This window comes from Chanodichthys erythropterus, chromosome 9 (genome assembly GCF_024489055.1).
Source record: "Chanodichthys erythropterus isolate Z2021 chromosome 9, ASM2448905v1, whole genome shotgun sequence".
Lineage (NCBI taxonomy): Eukaryota > Metazoa > Chordata > Actinopteri > Cypriniformes > Xenocyprididae > Chanodichthys > Chanodichthys erythropterus.
In genome coordinates, this window is record NC_090229.1 from 2,974,354 (window position 1) to 3,000,700 (window position 26,347).

At 36.2% G+C, this 26,347-nt stretch overlaps 2 protein-coding genes across 2 annotated transcripts in view; one reads left to right on the forward strand and one right to left on the reverse strand.

Annotated features, from left to right (window-relative positions):
* Nucleotides 1–1,123: 1,123 nt before the first annotated feature.
* On the reverse strand, nucleotides 1,124–5,728 carry prxl2c (peroxiredoxin like 2C). The gene is made up of 6 exons (XM_067394254.1): nucleotides 5,546–5,728; nucleotides 3,633–3,701; nucleotides 3,427–3,480; nucleotides 2,060–2,165; nucleotides 1,513–1,647; nucleotides 1,124–1,437 (listed from the first exon to the last, which is right to left on the reverse strand). The coding sequence occupies exons 1-6, from the start codon at nucleotides 5,726–5,728 to the stop codon at nucleotides 1,310–1,312; spliced, it is 675 nt and encodes a 224-aa protein (XP_067250355.1). The 3' UTR covers nucleotides 1,124–1,309.
* A 1,533-nt stretch (nucleotides 5,729–7,261) lies between these two features.
* The window catches only part of fbxl17 (F-box and leucine-rich repeat protein 17), a 258,958-nt gene continuing 239,872 nt past the window's right edge, over nucleotides 7,262–26,347 (forward strand). The window contains exons 1-5 of the mRNA XM_067393445.1: nucleotides 7,262–7,371; nucleotides 8,787–9,535; nucleotides 10,785–10,907; nucleotides 11,699–11,956; nucleotides 13,749–13,880. Coding sequence (XP_067249546.1) covers nucleotides 8,807–9,535; nucleotides 10,785–10,907; nucleotides 11,699–11,956; nucleotides 13,749–13,880 — 1,242 coding nt within the window. The 5' untranslated portion in view covers nucleotides 7,262–7,371; nucleotides 8,787–8,806. The remainder of the gene's footprint in view (nucleotides 7,372–8,786; nucleotides 9,536–10,784; nucleotides 10,908–11,698; nucleotides 11,957–13,748; nucleotides 13,881–26,347) is intronic.

The following is a 26,347-nucleotide window of genomic DNA, read 5'->3' on the forward strand; positions in this document are numbered from 1 at the left end:
CAAATATGCAAGTTGTGTTCCAAATTTTGAAGTTGATAAGGTTTTAAAGTACCGTTTCAATGGTAACGAAATGTCCAATTTCAAAAATGATGCCTAATTTATGATGATTAATAAAATATGTGATAGGGAAAAAAGGGAATAAAAGCCCTAACTGGGACACTGACAGTTAACAGACTAAATTGTAACGTATGTATGCATAATCGTAATACTGTATAGTCTATACTTTATGCACATTTAATTTTCTTTATGTTAAATATCTTATTTCTTATCTTTCGAGTTTGGGGATAAAACATAATTTGGACATATACATGCATGCATACATACATACATGCGTACGCACGTACAGACATACAAACATGCATATATAAAGTATGCGTACAAACCTACGTGCATACAGATATGCATGCATGCATAAATATATATGTGCATACATACATGCAAACATAAATAAATACATGCATACATACATCCATCCATCAATACATACGTGCATACATACATTCTGTACATACATGCATACATACATAAATACATGCATGCATACCTACATACATACATTAATGCATACATACATACACACATTCTGTACATGCATACATATGTGCATACATAAATATATGCATACAAACATACATAAATACATGCATACATACGTGCATACATACATACAGGGAGACATGCATGAATGCATACATACGTGCATCTAGATAGAGGTACCCCGAAATGTAGTATTATGTGTGTTTGATAAGGCCTGACTGGTGGAAGAGATTGAGAGAAAAGGGGAGTGATGAGGAGGATGTGCACTCAGATGTGAGAAAAGACACAAGGGTCGCTGCAGCAGACATTCCAGTAGGGGTGAAACGATGCTGGAAGCCATCAGAGGCAGACAGTGTATGTGGGCTGCTTCACTTTGTGTTTGCATGTTTTTTCCCCTGTAAATTTCTCTTCTGTTAAGCACTTTGTAAACACCGTTTTTAAAAGCTGCTGTATAAATGAAGCTTTACTTTCTTACATGCATGCATATATATATATATATATATATATATATATATATATAAAAAAAACTTATTTTTTATTGAAATTCAAGACATAACATGAAACAAATTATAATTTAGGACAGAGATAAAATCAAGGCTCCCCATGCATCTGTGGAAAGGCTTGCTCCTATACAACATAAATATAATATAAAAACTATTTTTTATATATAACGATATTAAGCTATTATAGTTCAAAATAAATAAAGACCAGCATTGCAGTGTAACAGCTATAAGCATACAGAGCAGCTCCATCATGGCATAACATCAATATTTTAGATATGAATGATTTTGTGGGAATCACTGAAGTCCAGTGTTTGAAGACCTGCAATCTGAAGCAGCCAGTTGATTGGCATGTGATCTAACCGATTCATGTCAAAATGGGCAAAATGAACCTCTGGACCTGTGAAATACAACACAAATTGTTTAGACTCGGTCAAGATAGAAATAACAGCACTTTATTTAGAAAACTCGTCACCTGGGCCTACAATAAGAGCTCCACCTTGCTGCAACGGATCTCCTTGGAAGTCAAAAGCAGGGCTGGTCATGGCACGCCACATACTCTTCAGACTGCCAACGAGCAGGCTGGACTTCACATGTGGACTGCTGGAAGCTGTGTATACAGATGAAAATAGCTGTTTCCATTCAAAGCTGCAAATTTAACTTATGTGAAAAATCAAATAAAACACATAAGCCTCGGCAAAAGTCACCTGAGGTGCAAGGGATTTATTAGGTAAATGTGTTTCCATTGTAGTTTGTGTGTATTCTTTATGCACGTTTTTTATGCGATATGCCAAAATGTGCATAAAAATAGGTAGATGGAAGCGTAGCTACGGATTAAATTAAATGCACATTCGGTCAAACCAATCATTCTTTTTCATGTTCATCTGGTAGAAAACAGGAGAAATGTACAGAATGTTCATTACATGAAGAAAAAAAGGCTTCTGTTTTTGGCATGTTATGTATAAAAACATGTTACTGAAATCCCATTCCTGTTCCAAAAATCAACCTTCAGTTGATCTTACGTGTCTCCATGTATGTCTCTCCTCTTCTCATTCCAAGTTTTCTGTAAATTTGTCTCTCTGGATCAACATATATTTCATGGGTATAGCCTGTCAGAGAGCAGAAAGCCTACAACATAAAGAGATTACAGGATAATGGACAGTTTTGGTATAATGCTATTGTCTGATAATAAACTAAAACAATAATCGAAAATGTACTCAAGGCTACAAAGCATTTCAATCCAGAGAATTTCAATACCTCTAAATTACTAGATATTATCAATAATTTTAATATAAATAAGCACATTCTTTCGCTTAAATACAAAATAACTGCAGTGCATGCAAAGAACTGTTAAAAACTTCATCATATCACATGCATTTGTTGTCTCTGCCGACCTCTTGTGGGAAAAAAATAATATAACATGACATTTCATGACCATTGCCACTAGATGGCCTCATAGTTCTATACCAGGGTTGCCAGGTTTTCACAACAAAACCCTCTCATTTGCTACTCAAAGCTAGCCAAATCGCATTCCGAGGGTAAAATACGCGTTTTTGGTGGTAAAATTCGCATTTCAGAGGCTAGATATCATGATATTTGAGGTCACTCAACCCACAGACATGAAAAACAACCAACAGCAACAGTGTTAAAGCGGCACAATTTCACGGTAAAACCACGGACTTGGCAACACTGCTCTATATGGAGCAACCACTGAGTCCCATTTGAAACCAATTTGGTTCTTTATGCATTCAAATACATATTTAGACATTACAAAATCATCTTTTGGCATAAGTTTTTTTCTGCATTGTACATGTTAAAATCTAACTACAACTTCATATCTGTGTGTGGTTTGGATTGTGACTGATGGATTTTTATTTGAAGAAAAATCTACAAAAATCTTTGTATTGTTTTTTTGACAAATGAAAAAAAAAATCCCCATTTTTCCCCATTAATTCCTTATGGGGGTCAAACTGACCACGAGGGAAGCATTGGTTACTATTATTATCACAACCACCTTGAATCCAGTCTAATTTTTTGTGTTTATGCCAATTTCAAGTGCGACAAAACTCCCAAGGTCTTGGATCACGATGTTGAACACTCAATTTTTCAAAAATTAAAAGAAAATGAATTCCGGGACAAAATGAAAAATGACAAACTGATTCAAATGCATGTCACAAAACAACATTTTGTCCAAATCCAGCCTTGTTTTTACCAGTAATCCCAATCCAGATTCATGCAGTTGCTCAAAATATCCTACAATCATTAAACTACTTGACACTCATATATATACTTTTCAAACTGGTAAATATTTTCAACAACAGATTTTTTTCCCTTCTTTAGTCTAAATATTTCATATTTTCAGCTGAACATTAATGAACAACCATCTTACCTCAATATGAGAACATGATGACTGTCCAATCACTATCAATCTGACATTCGATTCCTGCATTTGTTGAAGGACAGAAAAGATTCATTGTTCCCTTTTCCACATATTCAGCAATATTATATGATTATTACTGACACATAATGGATACAAACAAATAAAGAAATGCTGGATAATAACGTGAAAGAATTTTCCGCACATCATCCCCTCACCTGCAGCATGTGCCGAGGTATTTTGCCCAAATCCTCCACATATTCTTTGCATGTGTAACATAAGAAGTTCTGCAAAATATTTGAGAAGTGCAATGTTCATATCTGTGATATTATATGCCTTCTGTTATTTTTTGAGGTATTATGTGCAAATATTGACAAGAAAAGCATATCTAACACCAAATAAACCAACAAATCCCAAACAAATGAAAAAATAAATAAAAAGTTGGTATTACATATTAAAGAATCTCTTCAAGTAAAATCATGATGCATGATCACAAACTTGAGAATCTATGATCACATAAAGTAAAATAACATATTACATCACATAATATAAAGATAATAACCTGCTGAATGAGTTCTCACCCAGCTAACCAAAATACGTGACTGTTACGTAACTGCAACGTAATTTGGTGACCAAACTTTCGTCGTGGCGGCAACCGGAAAAGTGAAAGGTGCCTATACGTCGCCACAACGTAACTTTGTGACGTTGCCAGTTAGTAACTGCGACGTCGTGGCAACGTTGTGTATCAATAGTTGTGTGTTGGTCATCAGTTGGTAATTCTTATATTTATTTATTTTTCTATGGGCGGACATGCAGTAGTTTAACCTAATTTATGTCCTCATTTGCCCAAACTAATGTAAAGGCTATTCCAACAGCTGTGAACGATGAATGCAGACTCGAAATGAATTCAATTCATTTATTTTGAAAAACACACAGAACATGAACAAAACTCCAAATAAAAATAATGAAATACACTCAAACTATAAATAAAAACATATAGCCTACAGCGAAACATAAAATAAAACCATTCAAGACGTTTTGCTCTCAGTATCATTAAAAACATATGCTATGCTAACGTAACATTTTGCATAACATATATTTCAGACGATCAAGGAAATCACAAAGGTAAAAATATTAACAAAAGTACTTAAAGTAGACTGTGGGTAATGTTACTTAACCAATCTGACGCAGTTGTTGAACTTTATTGCTATAAAACTGACGAGAAACACGGAGAAACGTCGACGCTGTCCTCTCCAGCAGCTTGAATGTTTTCCCGGTTGCCATGGCAACTCTAACGGCCACCTGCACTAACGTAAACATAACAATAAAAAAAGGTTTTGCGTCTTTCTAAAGTTAACTTTATACATTTTTATAAAAGCCATTTATTCGTTGTCACCTCGGAAAAATAAATTCTCCTCTCAGAAAAATTAACTTTACACTCTTATCAACATACTGTGGGCACGCGCGCACTACATTTGTGGAGGCGCGCGCTGTATGTCACGTCACTATATATAAAAAGCAGTCATCCATACTCTGATTTGGTGAAAAGAAACATTTTTTTTCTTAAGGGGACATTTCAGTCTTGTGTCTGACATTTAATTACACGTTTTATATTGCAAATTCTGGTAATAATAACATATAAAGAATGTGTAAATGATGGTAATGAAATTACGAGCACATGACGTTGCTGCTACGTTGCCAGTAAGTCATGGAATGACCATTATATTACGAATAGAGGACGTATCTGGAACGTCCTTGGTAATCTTGTAACGTTTGGAGAACGTACTGACGACGTTGTGATATGGTAATTTGATGGTAATATTATTACGGGCATACAACGTTGTAGTTACGTTACTATTAAGTCATGGAATTACCAATATATTACGAATAGAGGACGTATCTGGAACGTTCTGGGTAATCTTATAACGTTAGGAGAACGTACTGACGACGTTGTGAGATGGTAATCTGAAGGTAATGAAATTACTGGCATGCGACGTCGTAGTTACGTTGTCAGTTAGTAAGTCATGACATTACCAAAAAGTACGAATACATTACGTAACTGTTACGTCGTGTGTTAGCTGGGCAATCACACGTCCAACATAAACACTCAAGCTGGAACAGGATTTCTTACCCTCACGAAAATGATTATTGCTCTGTCGTGTTGAAACAAACTGTTGAAGGTTTTACAAACACCGTGTCGATCAGAAATCAAGCAGTCGCTGACATCAGAGATGCAGAGATCGTGTGGATCTCGTCTGCTCTCCTGATGACCCGCGCGAGCGATCTGTCGAGTGACCGGGAGAACGGGAGCCATTTGCAACAGACGCTTTCCAGACTAGTTATTTTAGGAAGTTTGCTCCGACACGCCCATTCCTGCTGGATCATGAACAAATAAAGTCAGTCCGCCCACATACATTAATTATGATCCATTATTTCCATTATAACTATTAAAGCGGAATGGAAATCCGAGATTCGCGAATGAAAGGTGATTCTTTTAGTTGATTCAGTCGATCCGATTCACAGATTTAAGATCATTATGTAGGTTAGTTGATTTTGAATTGGAAACAATATTGGGAATCATCATCATTATTGATAAAATGATAAAATTTCATCTTTATGTGTGAGTGAGGTCTTAAAAGAACTGTATCGTGGTTCACTGGAATGAATCATCCGAACCGACTCGTTAAAACCGTTAAAAACGCAGAGGAAAAACGCGCGTTTTGCAGTCACGTGACGAGGGTGGATTATTTGTACAGTTCATTAGGCCACATTAAAAAAAAATCATGCTTTAGTTAAACATAAAAATGTTTTGACACAAATTATGAGTCAAAAAGTCGAAATTATGACATTGAAATTATGATTTAAAAATCGAAATTATGACATTGAAATTATGATTTAAAAATCGAAATTATGGCACTAAATCATGACATAAAAGTATGAAAAGACGCTGAAAAGTCGAAATTATGACTTTTAAAGTCATAATTATGAGACAAAAAGTCGAAATTATGACATTAAATTGAAATTATGATTTAAAAATCGAAATTTTGGCACCATATCATGACATAAAAGTATGAAAAGTCGAAATTATGCCTGTCATAATTATGACACAAAAAAATCGAAATTATGACACAAAATTGAAATTATGAGATTAAAAATGCAATAAAAAAGTCGAAAATATGACAGTTAAAATTATTACATATAATTTTTATGTCATAATTTCGACTTTTTACCTCATAATTTTTTGTAGGTCAAAAAGTCAACATACGACATACTAAATTGAAATAATGACTTAAAAAAAGAAAAAAAAATCATGAGATTTAAAAGTTCATTACATAAAAAGTCAAAAATATGACTTTTTATGACTTTAGAAATAAAAAATTATAACAGTTGAAATTATTACGTAATAACATGACTTTTTAGTTCATAATTTCGTTTTTTTAATCTCATAAATTACTTTTTCCAACTTTTTATGTCATAATTCAGATTTTTTAAATATCATAATTATGATTTTTTTTCTTATGTGATGAAAATGGGCTTTTATAGGGAAAGATAAATAAAAACTAGTTTGTAAAAGTTTGCTAATGTTGCTTTCAGAATCCTCCGATGTTATTAACAAATTAACATGACCTAGAACCGTCCTGTTCCAGTGCAGATATTTACATCATGTGCGCATATATTCCCCTCAAGCGTGTTTACAAGTGTTAAATTTGTATTAAACGAGTTCCCTTTAAAGCGCGGAGGATTGATTGGCCGCCCGCTCCAGACAGACAGATGGTCTGGCGAATGAACATCCGCTCTCACCTCGAGCTGTGGGCGGGATTTCCTCTGTTATTTGAAATCCGGAAGTGTTTTGAAACAGTCCAGGAGCAGGTTGACACAGCGGCGCGTTCGCTTCTGTTTCTGTGTCGCGCGGATTATGAGAGCGCGGGAAGGAGGTGCTGAGGGCCGCGTGAGCTGGTGAGGATTTGGCGGGTTTTATTATGGCGGTTATTCAGTCTTGGTTATTCTCTCATGAGGGAGTTTAATGGCGTCGTCCGCCACTATCACTCAATGAAACACAACAACAGCGGTCAGCAGCTCACACAACCGTGTGTAAACAGTGACATTCAGTGTTTGTGAATGTTTATATGGTCCCTGCTGAGATATAACAGCTTTACTCACACATTATACCTGATATATGAAACATATAACCTGTTCTATATACTCATTATCCATACTGTGGTGGTACCATGGTTATGGTATAGATGACACTGATATATACCATAGTACGGATGATGGATTACCATGTTCATGGTATTTACATTTTTTTCAAATGCCATTACCTTGGTATAATAGTAGATGGACACTCATAAAGTATTAATCTTCCTCTTCCTCATGCATCTGTGTCTGCAGGGTAGTTCATTGACTTGTGTGTGTTTCCTTGTTTCTGTAAAAAAATGTTTATCATGTGAAGGATTGTTGTGTTATGTCAGAATGAATGTATAGCACCAGGTTTTGAGACACCTGAAGTAACATAAATATGACTTTGATATATCTTTGTACATGTAAGCGAGTCAAAATCTCATTTTAGTGCTTATTTATCAGATTAAGGAAGCATCACTTATCTAGTTTGGAAGCAACAACCTCAACTCTGTCATTTTTATGCCACTGTTGTCAAGGGTTGCCAGGTTTTCACAACAGAACCCACCCAATTGCTACTCAAAACTAGCCCAATCGTGTTTCAAGGGGTTAAAATCAATGTTTTTGGTGGGTTCCCCTGGTAAAATGTGCATTCCAGGGGATAAATATCATGTTATTTAGTGTCACTGAAAATGAAAAACAACCCGTGGCAACAGTGTTAAAGTAGCCCAATTTTGCGGGAAAACCGTGGACTTGGCAATACTGCTGCTGTCATCAAACTGAGCTGCAAAAATAATGACTCGCTCAGCTCAAAATCCCCCACAGATCATTTATTATAGCTTGTCAAATTTGCCTCTATTTGAGTGTGAGCAAAAACACGCCGTTTTGTGTGTGTCCCTTTAAATGCAAATGAGCTGCTGCTTTCCAGAAGAGGGCGGAGCTTTAACAGCTCAACAACAACAAAGCTGGAGAATCTCACGCAGCCAAAATGAGGATTGTGTTCAGCCTTACATTGTTGTGTGTTCTCGGGGGCGGGGTTTATGTAAATTTTAGGGTTTGTGATGTCAATAACCCGGGAGGAAGCTCGTTGTAGTCTCTAACAGCCGTTTAAAAAGAGATTTCTGTAAAAGAAAATATCTCCTTTGCATTGAACTTTGAGCATCGTAACTTTGCAGATATTGTTTATGATCAAACAGCAACATTACACACTAACTAAAGTTGAGTTTTTTTATGTCGCTCTTGAATTCCTCCAGAGTCAACGTGAATCATCTATATGGGCCATCTTTTCTCAAGAAATGGTTACAGCCTGAAGAAGAAAACACGGAAGCTGCGCAAGAAGAAGAGGAGGAGGAACTGCTTCCTTCAGGGGCCCTGCATGCTGTGCTTCATCGTCCACGGCACTAGCGGGAGCATCGAGGACGACTGGCCCTTCGAGAGCAGCTGTGCGGTGGCGGCAGCGGCGGCTGCGTCCAAACTCGCCGAGCGCTACGTTTCCTTGAACTCGCCTGAGGAGTGCGCCAAGTTCCTCCTCTCTCCGGGAGAGCTGGCCATTTGGGAAGGCCAGGGTCGAAGTCTGCTGTCCGCCGTGCCGGCCAAGCTGATCGGGCCCCCGGCGCTCTTCTGCGCCGTCGTCCCGGCCGCGGACTATTCGGAAATGGTGTGCAAGCGCAAGTGTGCTGAGCTGCAGCGGTGTACGCCCCGCAAGCAGCCGCGCTGTGCCTTCCAGGAGGCCATGGAGAACGGAGAAGAGCGAGGAGACGGCGCCGCTCCAGAGAGCCAGTGCCTCCTGCCTTCGCTCTGCCCGTCCTCCTCTTCTTCCTCCCCTTCGGAGGAGGACGGCTCCGGCGTGGCGTGGCATGCGGACGCGGGCGGTGCAGCGGCCTCTTCCTCCTCCTCCTGCTGCTGCCAACTGTCCCAAAATGAGGGATCAGAGGAGGGAAAGAGCGCTGAAAATACAGACACGTCCCACATTAACCAGCTGCCCTCATCCATACTGCTCAAGGTCTGTGAGCTGATGTTTTTCATGCACTGCTCAGTTCTCTATTTTGCTTCCTTAAAGGGATAGTTCACCCAAATATGAACATTATCCCTTGATTTACTCACCCTCAAGCCATCCTATATGACTATCTTCTTTCAGACGAACACAATCAGAGATATATTAAAAAATATCCTGGTGCTTCCAAAATTTATAATGGGAGTGAATGGGGGCCGAGATTTTGAAGCCCAAAAAAATCCATCATAAAAATAATCCATACGGCTCCAGAGGGATAATAAAGACCTTCTGAAGCGAAGCGATGGGTTTTTGTGAGAAAAATATCCATAATTTATAACTTTTATTAACTATAATCACTGGCTTCCAGTAACTCAACTCGCATACGGCCTATACCAAAAGCCAGTGATTATAGTTAATAAAGTTTTAAATATGGATATTTTTGTTACAAAACCCATGTCTTCACTTCAGAAGGCCTTTATTATCCCTCTGGAGCCGTATGGATTATTTTTATGATGGATGAATGTATTTTTTTGGGCTTCAAAATCTCGGCCCCCATTCACTCCCATTATAAATTTTGGAAGCACCAGGATATTTTTTTTAAATATAACTCAAATTGTGTTTTTCTGAAAGAATAAAGTCATATACACCTGGGATGGCTTTTTGGGTGAACTATCCCTTTAACATGCCTTCTTTCAGACCAGTGGAAAAAAACCCCATCCAAAATACACTTTTAAGTCTTTATTTTATTGCACTTCAATCTTTTAAGGCGGTGAGTTTGAGTCAGCAGCTTCAAACACACCAAACTTTACAGTTTTATTCATATCTATACTTGTTCACAAATTATTCACCTGATTTATACAACATTTTACTCCTAAAACACATGGTGAAAATTGTTTTTAATGTCTGTTGACAGTATTTTCTGATTTATGCAGTGATAACAAGAGAAATCCAAAAACCTTTTAATATGTCGACAAAATCTGCTTTATCCAATGTTCAGATTTCTGTTCTGGAAATGCATACAAATTAGCTTATATTTAACTATATAATCTAAACATAACTTGAAATGCAAAAAATGTTGGCAAACCCAACAGAATATGAAAATTGTTTATGGTACAAATGCAGTGCCTAGAGCTTCACATCAAACCTGCGGCTGAAATCCTCCGAGTGAATATTGTTGAATCAATATGACACTTTAGTTTCAGTATGATCTTGATTCACTCAGATGAACCGATTAACCCCGTGTGAAATCTGTCCTCAGGTGTTCTCTCACCTGTCGGTGAAGGAGAGATGTCTGGGCGCGTCTCTGGTGTGTAAGTACTGGCGCGACCTCTGCTTAGACTTCCAGTTCTGGAAACAGATTGATCTCAGTGGCCTCCAGCAGGTTCGTGGATATTTTCTCTTTATGTCTATAACTATAGAACTATTTGTGTGCATATGATAACAATTATACTTGAATTGAGATGCGCTTATCAACAAAAGAGAAGCTTTAAGTGTTCATTTTTGAGTGTTTTAATGTTTGTAAATGAAGAAATTATATTTTTCTTAAATACGCTGTTTTTTTATTTTACAGGGTTTTATTTTACAATAGCATTTTTTCTTATTTATATATAAATTATTATTAAATTAAAAATAGTAATTTATATATATATATATATATATATATAAAATAATAAATAATAGTAATATTTCTTATTTTGTTTTTGAGCAAATCAATTTTTAATAATAATAATAATAATAATAATAATAATAATAATAATAATAATAAAAATTATAAATTCCTATATATATATATATATATATATATATATATATATATATATATATATATATATATATATATATATATATATATATATATATATATATATATATAGGAATTTATAATTTTTATTATTATTATTATTAAAAATTGATTTGCTCAAAAACAAAATAAGAAATATTACTATTTATTATTTTATATTACATATTATAATTATTATTATATATTACACTGTTTATTTTTTTATTATTATTACTATTTTATAGCTATATTGATATATAATCACAACATTTTGCCTATGTTTTGCAGCCCTACAAACCTGAATTTTTTTTTTTTTTTTAAAGTTTTAATTGAAATAAACATGAAAACTAAATAAGTATGAATCTAATGTGTGTTCTCTGTCCTGACCACAGGTTAAAGACGATCTCCTGGTGAAGATAGCGTCCAGGAGACAGAACGTCACTGAAATCAACATTTCCGACTGCCGGAACGTTCAGGATCACGGCGTTTGTTCTCTGGCGTCCAACTGTCCCGGTCTGATCAAATACACGGCGTACCGCTGTAAGCAGCTGAGCGATGTGTCTCTGTGCACCGTGGCCGTCCACTGCCCGCTTCTGCAGAAAGTTCACGTCGGAAACCAGGACAAACTCACTGACCACGCTCTCAAACTGGTGAGCTGCACGTTATGTAGGGTTTTTAGGTCACTTGATGGATGCATGTGATAGAAACATGGCTACTGACTCATAAGCACACATAACTATCCACATATTTGAATGACAAATTTGGGATATTGCATAAAAAATGCTGGATGTAAATGATGTGCATAAAAATTGAGGACAGTAATGCATAAACATGCATAAACTAGGATGGAAACACATTTACTGAATTTTCCAGCAAGTGGCGATTTTGTTCTCTTGAACACATGGGATGAAAACGTTTTTTGCTTTATTTGCAAATGTTATATTCCAATTTTTTGCACAGGTTAAATGTGCAACTTTGGATGAAAACAGACGAATAATGGTTCTTTATTGGCATTAATGGTTCCATGAAGAACCTTCAACATCAATGGAACTTTTATATGTCCTTTATAGTGGAAAACGGTTCTTTAGATTTTCAAAATGTGGATCTTTTAGGATCCAAAATGGTTCTTCTATTGCATCGCTAAAAAACCCCCCTTTTTAGAACCTTAATTTTTAAGAGTTTATTATAGCAGAAACAGTTATGAACAAATATGATATGAGTAATTTAATAATTTCATATCATGGTAACAATAATAATTAAAAAAAAATATATATATATATGTTACACTACCGGTCAAAAGTTTGGAAACATTACTATTTTTAATGTTTTTGAACAAAGTCTCTTCTGCTCATTAAGGCTGAATTTATTTCATAATAAATACAGAAAAAACTTATTGTGAAATATTATTACTATTTAAAATTATGGTTTTCTATTTTAATATACTTTAAGATATTATTTATTCCAGTGATCAAAGCTGAATTTTCAACATCATTACTCCAGTCTTCAGTGTCACATGATCCTTCAGAAATCATTCTGATATGATGATTTATTATCAATGTTGGAAACAGTTGTGCTGCTTATTTTATAACCTGTGATACTTTTTCAGGATTCTTTGATGAATAATAAGTTAAAAAATAACAGCATTTATTTAAAATAGAAATCTTTTGTAACAATATACACTACCGTTCAAAAGTTTGGGGTCAGTAATTTTTTCTTTTTTTTTGAAAGAAATACTTTTATTCAGCACGGATGTGTTAAATTGATAAAAAGTGATAGTAAAGATTTATATTGTTAGAAAAGATTATATTTTGAATAAATGCTGTTCTTTTTAACCTTTTATTCATCACTGAATCCTGAAAAGTATCACAGGTTATAAAATAATATTAATCAGCACAACTGTTACAAAAATTGATAATAAATCATCATATTAGAATGATTTCTGAAGGATCATGTGACACTGAAGACTGGAGTAATGATGCTGACAATTCAGCAAAATAAATTATATTTTAAAGTATATTAAAATATAAAACCATAATTGTAAATTTTAGTAATATTTCACAATATTTGTTTTTTCTGTAGTTATTATGAAATAAATGCAGCCTAAATGAGCAGAAGAGTGTGTGTGTGTGTGTGTGTGTGTGTATATATATATATATATATATATATATATATATATATATAAATATAAATTTTTTTTTTATATATAATATAACTAATATTTAAAATAAAGCATCATACAAATGAAATATTTAGTTTACCTGCATGTCACGTGACTGTGAATGTGTTGTGAAATTATTGAAATATTAACTTCTCAGTGGGATATTTTAGCTCAAAGGGGTTTGTCTGAAAAAAACAAAAACGTTTGAATTCCTGCTGTATATGGTCGTATTGCTGCATTGACCATCTGAAGGCTGAACTGAATCGGTTTGTGTGTTTGTGCAGTTGGGCGAACACTGCAAAGAGCTGAAGGACGTGCACTTCGGTCAGTGCTACAGCATCAGTGACGACGGGCTGGTGGCGCTGGCGCAGGGATGCAACAAACTACAGAGAATCTACATGCAGGAAAACAAACTGGTACGTGCCATCGACCCACATGACGTGTTCAGAGCGCCGGACTCATGCTGTGCATTAGTGATCGCTCAGGATGGGTTGTCGGTTATTGAAGTTGACTAGTGGCTTCATGTAGATTGTTCTTGTATTTTGTACCCTTTTAGTGGTGGTGCTTTAAAATCACATGAAATGGAAGTTGTGCTGGTCTTTTCTTCCCTATTGTGCCGTATATGTGAGTGAAACTGCTTCGCAAACAAGAACAAATGTAGGGCGAGGCTTTGATTGGATGGTTGTGGTTTGCTATTGGTGGATCTCATATGAGTGACAGGTTGCCCCGCCCTCATCATCAGAGAAGAGAAGAGATGCTGCAAGAGGGAGGAGAAGTCTTTTTACCCATAAGCCACTGCTCAGTGGACAAAACAAAAGCTGATGTCCTTGAGTGTTTTCACACACATCTCTCTCTCTCTCTCTGTCGTTTTGCGCTCGTTTCAGCAGTATTTCTGTATTGATGGAGCTGTCTGAATCAAACGACAGCATTCACTGTGTGTGAACGAGGGCTGTTATTATCCCATCAATCTCAGGGACTTGTGATCGTTCAGTCTGACTTGATTATATTCATCATATTCAACAAATCTGTAAAAATGATTTTCTTAATGTAGTAAACAGCTCGATACAGTCTTGTTTTGCTGTGAAATTATTTAAACACACTTAAAGCAAGATCAGTTTTTGTTTTTCTTGTTTTATGCATAAACCTCTAAATTATTGCAAGTCGTAATGTGTGTATCTTGTTTAATAGATGTTGAAGTATTTTCAGTTTTTGCTGCAAAACAAGTCACAGCAGGTCTTGCTGAGTGAATGTCTGTCTGCAGCCACTGGGTGTCAGTGTTGCACCTCTAATGAGAGATGACCGTGTGTTTTGTGTGAGAAGTGCTTTCTAACACACTTTTGGAGATTATTTTTATCTTTACTTTACAGTCAGATGAGCAGAGGGGTTTTATGAGCCACTTTACTCAAAATAATACAGTATCTCTAACACTGTGAAACTAGTTATTGAATAAGGAAAGAATGACTCTTTCCATTAGTATTTGTTTGAATCGTTAAAGCTGGCCATTTTATTTCAGAATGGAGCTTGACCTTGATGTTAGTTTAATTATTTGTCTAATTCATGTTAACATTATTAGGCCTAGATGATGTCAGGTGAAAAGGAAATTCATTCTTTAGTATAACGTTCTTGAACATGAAATAAGAAAGTAAATAGTTGTTGTGATTTCATGTTTCTCTTTGTGTCTTTGTCTTATCGGAAGAGATGTGACTGTGTGTGTAATGGCTCTTTTAAAACGTAAATGATTCAAGTGAGAGATTTAGAGATCTTATGATGAGTTAAAGTTTTCTCTAAATCCAGGTTAATTTACTTCATATAGCCTGAAAAACTGTTTAGTGTAGGATTAGCTCACATGCATAATATTAATCCAATTCCAGTAGTTTTATAGATGTTTGGTTTAAATTGTTTAAAAACTATAGTTATTTTTCGAAGTTGCAAATAAAACGAAAGTTTGTTGGAGTATGTTTTACAAAACAATACTATTTCAGAATTTCATGTTTAATATTCAGTGTGTTACTTTCCATTTCTTTGAAGTAACACATTGAATTAAACATTAATTTTTTAAGTACAATGACTGAAATAGTATTTTCTTCCTCCAATTATCTACTTTTTAAACTTAAATTTTTATTTAAACAATTTTAAAGGTGCTGTGTGATTTTCTGTTTTAAATATTAATTTATTAAACATTTATTAATGTTAATTTTCAACATATTTTGGGTTAATTTTAAGCAAGCAATACACTAATTTAAACAATAGTTGAGATAAATAAAATTACCCAGCAGGTTGGGCAAACATTTAACCCAAAACAACCCAATCGCAGGGTTAAAACAACCCAACCGCAGGGTTAAAACAACCCAACCGCAGGGTTAAAACAACCCATTCCGCTGGGTTAAAACAACCCATTCCGCTGGGTTAAAACAACCCATTCCGCTGGGTTAAAACAACCCAACCGCTGGGTTAAAACAACCCAACCGCTGGGTTAAAACATCCCATTCCGCTGGGTTAAAACAACCCAACCACAGGGTTAAAACAACCCAACCGCTGGGTTAAAACATCCCATTCCGCTGGGTTAAAACAACCCAACCGCTGGGTTAAAACAACCCATTCCGCTTGGTTAAAACAACCCATTTCGCTGGGTTAAAACATCCCAACCGCTGGGTTAAAACAACCCAACTGCTGGGTTAAAACAGCCCAATCCCTGGGTTTGTCCATTTTCAACCCAACTTGGGTTGTTTTTAACCCAGCATTTTTTAGAGTGTACCATAATATGTTTTCAGAGATTTAGAGAGCATGCTAAGTTCACATACTTGTTTCTCCGAAAAACAATAGCAGTTATTCTACTTTGAAATTCTGTTTGTGTCTCTGTGATCCCGCCCACTTCCAAATTACCCAATAGTATTTCGACACCCCGGGTTGCCAGTCAGTGGAAAGCTCAGCGATTTAAAGCCAGCAGAGGAACGATGTCAGAGATTGCAGATTTCCATTGTCAGTTGCCTCGTTCCTGTTGTGTGTCGTCAATCTGGCAACCCGGGGCGGTGAAACGACACTCTCCAATGTTTTGAATTTGGACTGCAGTACTTATTTCCACCACTAGCTGTTAATATCACATACTGCACCTTTAACCAAACATCTATAAAGCTGCTGGAGTGTGATTTTAATGCAACTATTATGCATGCATGAGTCTTCATTTGCATCATCAGTAGTGATGTTTCCTCACTATATCGTTCCCAGTGCCTCTGAAACAATAACCATGTTCTTCCCTTCCCGTCGAGAGCGAGATATCGCCTATTGAGACGGAAGCGAGGCACCGTTCCGTCTACCCGTGACATCTGAATCCTCTCTCTCGTGACGGCTCAAATGTTTTCGGTGACAGATCGCACAATTGTGCAACTCATTTACAATGAAGGCCCCTGGTCCCGTCCTCCTCCCCTCGGCCCGCTAATGGAGTAAAATGATCCCGCGTCTGTCTCTCCCAATCAATGATGAATAGGGCTGATCCGCAGATGGGCCTGTTCGTCCCGGTGCTCTGCTCCTCCTCGCACAGATAATTGAATAATTAAAAAGCTGGAAGTCGTTTCTGTGCGGTCTCTGTCTTTTCCTTGGCCTCTTTCTTTAAATATCGGACTCTTCTGGAAATGTTTAAGATGGTCTTTATTTACTCACACACTCATGTCGTTTCAAACCCAGATCATATTCAGGCCAGGATCTTTATATTTTGTTTTGTACGTTCCCAGAAACACGTTTTTAATTGTTTCTATCCTCTTTTAATCTGTATTAGCATCTTTCTTAAGCAAAAACCTAAGTTTGTTTGATTTATGCTGACAATTAATCATAGACAGTCTTACAATAAATTACAAGCTTTTAAGGCACGTCTTAACACACACACATCTGCTTCTCAAGTAAGTGTGTCTTGTTTTAAAGATGTTGTCAAAATCTTTAGATGTCAACATTTTTTACCCAACTGGCTAAATTATTTACTGAGCGCAACTATTGATTAAAAATGGCTATATTGCTGACTTAAAATATACTCAAAATATGCTGAAAATTAAAATCACACACAGAATTACTTGAGTAACAACACAGGCAACAGTAATAATCAGAAGGTGAACATTTATTAATAAGCAAGAACACCCAGGAATGCACAAAAAATATAGACGAGTTAAAACAACGCATTCATTTGAGTTAAAAAGTGCAGAAAAGAATGTAAAGACATTGTAAAGACTTTATAGACTAAATATAGATAATAAATTTTCTCCAACGGGTGGCCGAACGTCTGGGGGTGTTTTGAGGGTGTTGGAGTGGCAAAATTGTACGTATGGAGGTAGAAATCAACCCGTGGAAAAAAAAAATTCACCCGCGGCAACATAAAAGTAGCCCAATTTAGCAGGAAAACCACAGACTTGGCAACACTGGCCAACAGTTGGGTTGTTGTGGTGGAGGGGCAGGGTTGCCAGATGTTCACAACAAAACCCGCCCAATTACTACTCAAAACTAGCCCAATCACGTTTCAGGGGGGTCCCCTGGTAAAAATATCATTCTGGGGGGGGGGTAAAATCCACTTTTTGGTGAGGTTGCCCTGGTAAAATTCGCATTCCAGGCAGGATTGCCAGGTCTGTGCAACAAAAGTAGCCCAAAAATGTGATTTTTCTCCATCAGGCGGCTGAATTCTCCAATGAATTTGTACGTCTGGGGGGGTTTTAGGGGTGTTGGAGTGCCAAAATTGTACGTATGGGGGTGGAAATCAACCTGTGGAAAAAAATTTCACCAACTTAAACTTAAAAAAAAGCCCATTTGGCAACACTGTCCAACAGCTAGGTTGTTGTAATAAACTAAGCCAGCTGTGTTTTTGCGTTGGAGGGTGTGGTTGGGAGAGGGGCAGGTTTGCCAGGTTTTTAACAACAAAACCTGCCCAATTACTACTCAACTAGCCCAATCACATTCGGGGGGTCAAAATCCACGTTTTTGGCAATAAATGTTATTTGGGGTCACTATAACCCACGGCAACAGTGGTCAAGTAGCCCAATTCCACGGAAAAAACGCAGACTTGGCAACACTGACTAAGCCACCGCTGGGTTTTTGCGTCAGAGGGCGGGTGGGGGAGGGGCAGGGTTGCCAGGTTATTCACAACAAAACCTGCCCAATTGCTACTCAAAATTAGCCCAATTGCATTTAAAGGTGGAACCCCTGGTAAAATTTGCATTCCGCGGCTAAATATCATGTCATTTGGGGTCGCTATAACCCGCAGGCATGAAAAACAACCCACGGCAACAGTGTTATAGTAGCCCAGTTTTGTGGGAAACCCGTAGACTTGGCAACACTGATTCCAGGGGTTAAATATCATGTTATTTGCGGTCGCTGCAACCCGCGGCAACAGTGTTAAAGTAGCCCAAATCCGCGGGAAAACTGTGGACTTGGCAACACTGGCCACCAGCTGGGCTGCAGTAGTAAACTAAGCCACCTGGGTTGTTGCATCGGAGGGTGGGTGGGTGGGGGAGGATCAGGGTTGCCAGGTTTTCACATGGGTTAAAACAATCCAATCGCAGGGTTAAAAAAATCCAATCGCAGAGTTAAACAACCCAATCACAAGGTTAAAACACCCAATTTACATGGTTAAAACAGCCCAATCGCAGGGTTAAAACAGCCCAATCGCAGGGTTAAAACAGCCCAATCGCAGGGTTAAAACAGCCCAATCGCAGGGTTAAAACAGCCCATTCGCTGGGTTAAAACAGCCCATTCGCTGGGTTAAAACAATCCAATCACAGAGTTAAACAACCCAATCACAAGGTTAAAACACCCCATTTACATGGTTAAAACAGCCCAATCGCAGGGTTAAAACAGCCCAATCGCAGGGTTAAAACAGCCCATTCGCTGGGTTAAAACAGCCCAATCGCAGAGTTAAACAACCCAATCACAAGGTTAAAACACCCCATTTGCATGGTTAAAACAGCCCAATCGCAGAGTTAAAACAGCCCAATCGCAGAGTTAAAACAGCCCAATCGCAGAGTTAAAACAACCCATTTGCAGGGTTTAAACAACCCATTTTCAACCCAACTTGGGTTGTTTTTAACTCCGCATTTTTTAGCATGTACCATAATATGTTTTAGGAAACATATTCAGTTCACATACAGGTGAATACAGGCTTTCACAACAAAACCCGCCCAATTACTACTCAACTAGCCCAAAGCTAGCCAAATAATTTCTGGGGGTTAAAATCTGCATTTTTGGTGGGGATCCCCTTGTAAAATTTGCATTCCAGGGGCTAAATATCATGTTATTTGGGGTTGCTTTAACTTGGGGACATGAAAGACAACCCGCAGCAACAGTGTTAAAGCAGCACAGTTCTGCGGGAAAAACGTGGACTTGGCAACACTGGGGAGGGGTGTACTGTTTCAAGTGTCAGTGAGATTGACCAGCCTCTAACCCAACAGCTGGGTTGCACAAAAACTACCCAACCATGGGAAAAATGACCCAACAGGCTCAACCCAGCAGTGTTTGGGTAGACAAAAACAACCCAGCGTTTTTCAGAGTGTATGCAATGCCCTCAAATCACGGTTTGAGTGTCAAACTTAAGGGAAAAAAGTTTCATTGTTAGGTGAACTGTCTCTTTAAGAAATTACACTCCGATTCCAGAAGCTTGTCACATGTTTTGAATTGTATATCCTCTTTTAATCTGTATTTGTGTTGGGTTTCTTACAATTAGCTCCTATGCAGATGGCCTGCGCTTTTAATGACCCGACTGTGATTAGAGCCGTATCTGGCCTCAGGGGTCGTGCGGAGAAATCCAATTTTCACCTACATTCAGATTTACGGAGTATCCTGTGCTCTAGCCCCCACATTTTATGGCCAAGTAGCCTGAGAACTAAAAGCAATTAAGCAGCGCGTTTAGCCAATTACCCGGCTTGTGATGGTCTCCAAATCAAATCTGTAGTTTTAAGGCCAGGTTCACTCCGCTAAAGAGCCCGCGCTCTTAAATTGGCCCACTTGTCTCCTTGTCAGGTCTGAACTGCTGAACTGTGGGAGAGCAGACTCCATCTGCGCTGGAGAGTTTCAGATGGCGTCCAGCTCTTTTAATGTTTCTAGGCTGAATGCGAGCCTGTGGGAGTTGTTTTATTTAGCGTAACTTTAGATCAGTGCTTCTCAGAGTTTTCAGGCCAAGAATTACCTTTGATCACATCACAGCATCCAAGTACCACAAAGTTGCCTGTAATCTTCAGTATTTGTTTTTGTCAATCTGACATCTCTTTGAGTGCAAGCAGGCTCATCTTAATGTCATCCAGCATGTAGACATTTACTTTTAAAAGCAAACAGAATAACATCTCACCTTTTTTTTTGCTGGTCTCTTTTTTTGTGCATGGACCAAAACCATAATTCTAAAAATTAAAACAAAAATAAAAATAAAAGTAAACAGTAATTTATATCCAGTGATCAAATCTGAATTTTCAGCATCATTACTCCAGTCTTCAGTGTCACATGATCCTTCAGAAATCATTCTAATATGCTGATTTGCTGCTCAAGAAACATTTATGATTATTATCAGATTAATATGAAAACAGTTTAATATTTTTGTAGAGATAGAAATCGTAACATTATAAATGTCTTTAATGCCACTTTGATCAATTTAATGGGTCCTTTCTAAATAAGTCTAAATAAATCTGACTTAAAAAAAAATTGTGACCTCAAACTTTTGAATTGTAGTATTTTATTTTATTTTTTATTTTATTTTATTTTATTTTATTTTATTTTATTTTATTTTATTTTATTTTATTTTATTTTTTATTTTATTTTATTTTATTTTATTTTACTTTACTCAAGGGCATTTAAAGCAGTGTTATTGTTAACAAACCATAACACATTTTCATTACTTGAAATAAATATATATTAACTGAAATAATGTACAATATTAAAAGTCAAAAGAATAATAAAATAATAAATGGAATAAAATTATTATTTTTTTTTTTTAGTATTTAATTTCTACATTTTATTGTATTTTTATTATTTATTTATTTATTTATGTATTACTCAAGGACATTTAAAACAGGGTTGTTATTGTTAACTAAAACTATAACTATATAACATTTTCATTACTTAAAATAAATAAACATGAACTGAAATAAAGTACAATACTAAAAAAAATTTTTTGAATTTTTATTATTTTAATTATTACTCACGGACATTTAAAGCACAGTTATTATTGTTAACTAAAACTAAAACTATAACAAATATTTACATTTCTTGAAATAAATGAATATGAACTGAAATAAAGTACAGTATAGAAAATGCAAAGTCAAAATATTTTTCTAATTTTTAGTATTTAATTTCCATATTTTATGTTTTTATTTTTTACTTGACAGCTATAAATAAGAGACTTGTCAAATCACAGCGGAAGTTTAAAGGCTTGTTCTGTCCTTTTTGCCCCTCGCTTTCCTTGAAGTGCAGGATTTTAATTTTCCAGCTGCTCTGATATGCCAGAAAGTCTCGGCATCTTTAGAGACGTGCACATACTCCCAGATCACAAACACGTCCATCTGATTAGCTCGAGTTTTAATTAGCCTAAATGTCTACTGTAAATGGAATTGTTGATGACCTAAAATAGATTAGAGAGCCCTCAATTTGCCTTTAATTACGTTTAGAAGATGCTGAATGGGTCGACAGCATCATTGGCTGATGATTAAATATCAAATATCACTTTTTAGGCTTATTTGGCTTTTTTCAAGTGGCATCTAAGGGATAATAAGAAACGGTGTGCTCAAAGTGCAGTGAAAAGTTTTGCATCAAATTAACTCTCCAGAACGAGAGCGGAGGAGGTAATGACTGCTGTCAATTACAGATGCTCGTCTCCTGAAAGATTCCTTCTTTTCACTGAATGCGGCGAGAGACCGAGGGACATATTTCTGCATGGAAACGTGTCATGAGAACATCCTGCAATTATATTTAAAGAGACGTGGCTCTGCGAAGAAAGGGTGCGATCTGCTTCCCGCTCGGTGCCTGGTTTATCTCATAAGACATCCAAAAAGGGAAACAAACGTCAGATGCTGAAAGTGTTTTTATGCCACACTAAACTTAGAGCAATAAACCAGTCAAAAGTTTGTAATCTTTTGAAAAGTCTCTTCTGCTCACCAAGGCTGTTTATTTAATAAAAAATGCAGTGAAAACAGTGATATACAAAATGTGCCGCATAATTAATAAAAATGCAAATTAAAATAAATTTTGGCTGCGATATTACCCCTGAAAAGATCATTTAAAGTCATTATTGTGTTAAATGACAAAAGCATTGAATAGACGTTACAAAAAGTAGCTTTAGAAAGAAATATTTTGATTCAACATAGAATTCCTTACACATAAACCTTTGAGGTTAACTGTTTAATGCTGCTCAGAGGTGTTATGAATATGAATGAAAAATGAAATTATACTTAAATATGAAAGTAAAACCGCCAGTAGGTGGCGACAAGTCACTGTCTTAATGAGTGAGTCATTGAATCATTCATTCAACCAGCTGATTCATTCAGGAGCGATACAAGTGGCCTTTTTTTATGAATGATTCACTGAATCAGTGACTCACTTGATTCATTAAAAAAATGCAGATTGATTCAGTAATGAAACGCAGCTGTGTGTTTCTCAGAGATGCACAACAGTTTTTGTTTGGAACTATTTTCTTTGGCAAAATTGGGCAAAAACTGACAATATTGTGTCTAAAATCTATATCACATTTGCAATAGTGCAGATATTCTGGAAAAAACGGCACTCTTCCTCATGTATTAATATCATATGATATAGTTTAGCAATATCACAAGACAAAAACACATATAGGAGCAATTTTGGCCCTCATATCTTGAATTTTAGTGTCATTTTAACAGCGTTCTAATGGACTTCATCACATGTTATTTTTTCCATAAGTAATCACACCAAATTAAATCACCCTATCAAAAACATCAAACTTTTGACTGGAAGTGTACCTTTTTCTCTTTTTCATATTGCATCTTTCCTCACCTTTAGATGGTGTTTCCCGTGTTTATCACCGCTTTGAACATCACCGATCGATAGAGAGGGAAAAGCTTTGAACTTTCTCATGTCATTGAGACCCTTTTTGGAGTTTTGATCACTTTTTAGCAGGAAGTAATCACGTTTATCGATGACAAGAGTGTCACCTTTCATGACTCGCTGATGCGTGACTGATTGATATCGACAGGTTTCGTTGAGAGCAGAAAGAGGTGACGGAAAGAAGTGTTGCAGTTTTTAAATGTCACGTCTCCTCGTGTGATATGAGAGTCAGTGAGGCGTTCTGTAAGCTCCTTGTGTGGGATTACACCTTGAAAATCCCCGCTGGACAAAAAGACGTCTATGAAAAGGTCCCGGTGTAGGGGGTGTGAGCGGACCCGGCTCTTGGCCTTCAGGAGCCGCTTTCGCAGTCAAGACGTCGCACTCGAACTGGCTTTGATGAGCTCTTGACGATCCTGTTGACAGGTTTTCATACTGTAGATTTTCCCAGACATCTTAATTGAAATATACTCGACGTCTGCAGTTTGAGCCTCTGACAGCAGTTATTGTGATCGTGATTTACATGCAGTTTTACATTGACATCATTTTACATTATTATCGATAACTAACACTGTAAAAACACAAATTTGGTTGAGATATTACCCCCCAAAAGCATTGAATAGACATTACAAAAAGTAGTTTTAGAAAGAAATATTTTGATTCAGCATAGAATTTATTACACACAAACATTCAAGGTTAAAATGTGGCCATAATGTTTTTTCAGACGTTAAATCTGAAGTTGCATTTAGGTATATTTTACACAGACTGTTTAATGCAGCTCAGAGGTGCATGAATATGAATGAAAAATGAAGTGATACTCTAAATGTTAAAGTTAAACCGCCAGTAGGTGGCGACAAGTCACTGTCTAAATGAGTGAGTCATTGAATCATTCATTCAACCAGCTGATTGATTCAGGAGTGAAGCAAGTGGCCGTATTTATGAAGGAGTCACTGAATCAATGACTCACGCGATTTGTTAAAAAACACAAATTCATTCAGTAATGAAGCACCGCCTTGTGTTTCTCGGAGAGAGACAACAATTCTGAAGTACTAAAATAACTAAAACTAAATAATCTAAAACTAAAGCATAAAAACAATATAGACATTAAAAAACTACTAAAAATTACCTAAAATATATACCAAAATATATACCTATAACATGAACAATGCTTCAGCATTTATTAATCTTAGTTAAGGTTAATTTCAACGTTTACTAATGCATTATTATTAAAATCAAAAGTTAACATTAATGAATGCACTCACAATTCAAAATATTAACAAAAAGTATGATCAGAGATACTAAAATAACCCTGATTTAAAGTCTTTTGAGCTATAAATAATGCAGTAATTCTGTCAGGAACTGTAAACAACTTTATTTACTTATTTAGTAGCAGTTTAAACATCTTATACTTTTATTTTGTATTTTCAAAAGATGCATCTTATGTAGGAAAGCAAAGATATAAATCTGTCTAAATGAATAGGCGTTGACTAGTAATTTAATCAATACTTAGAGAAACAACTTCAAAAACAGAGAATTTTAATCTAAGTAAGTCTGAATGAGTTATACATTTTTACTGTGGTAAATGACTGTTACTCTATTCTTGAGGCTTAGAAAAATTCTGATCACTGAAACATTGTTCATCTATTGCATTGTTACACAAACCCTCTATTTTTAAAAGTGCACACAAATCTGTATGTATGCATGCATGTATAATAGTAAAAAAGCATGCATTTAACATGTCTGTTCAGATGTGGCCTGCAGGAGGCGCTCTAAGATTGTTTTTTGACGAGTGTTTTGATGGTGGGCAGATGTGCGTGTGAAGAGTTTCAAATAAAAATCATGCTTTTACAGATGAAAAAATGAGCAGCTCTGCTTTACTAATATAAGTACAGTGTGATTTGATAATTGTTACTCTCTTTTTGTCTGTTTTCTTTAGTAATTCTACATATTAGTGTCTGTTCACTCCCTGCTTTTGCATTTGTGCTAGTGCAATGGTGTATTTACTGCAGCCCATTTCATTTCCAGGAGTTGCTCATATAGTGCCGTGCATCGTAAGATCTGTCGTAAAGAATAAATTCATTCTAGTTCTGTGATTGAATGAGCGGAAGCTTTCTGCAGTAATGAAAGCGTCTCATGTTGGGTGTTTTCCCACTAGACTCAACCATCAGAGTGCTTTTCTCCGGCTTTCGGGATGGACAGGAAGTGCTTTGATATAAAAAGATTGGCTGCGTCCGAAATCGCATACTTCCCTATATGAGCTGTTATAACTTAAGTCACTTCACGATGGATTTTTACCAACTTGAAGCCATTTATAGTCCTGCTCTCTGAGGTTTTTAGGTTTGTATGTAGTTTTAAGTGTAGAGCGAGAAAAATGATGATGAAGACCTAAATTATGGCTCATTTTTACTGGGAAACATAATAATAAATAATAAAATGACCTCTTTAAACTGTCCTGTCATCACTGCCCTAATCATCTGGCTTCATTACCGCTGATGGATGAACGTCTTTGTTCATTCATCTCCTGCGCTGTCGGCTCCAAAATATATTTTCAGATACTTTTTTGTGAAAATAATGCCATGTTTTTTTATATTTTTATTCAGCAAGGATGCATTAAATTGATCAAAAGTGACAGTAAAGACATTTATGATCTTTTTAACTTTCTATTCATCAAAGAATCCTGAAAAAAGCATCAAATCATCATATTAGAATGATTTCTGAAGGATCATGTGACACTGAAGACTGGAGTAGTGATGCTGAAAATTCAGCTTTGATCACTGGATATAAATTATATTTTAAAATATATTCACATAGAAAACAGTTGTTTTACATTACAAAAATATTTCAAATTTTTTAC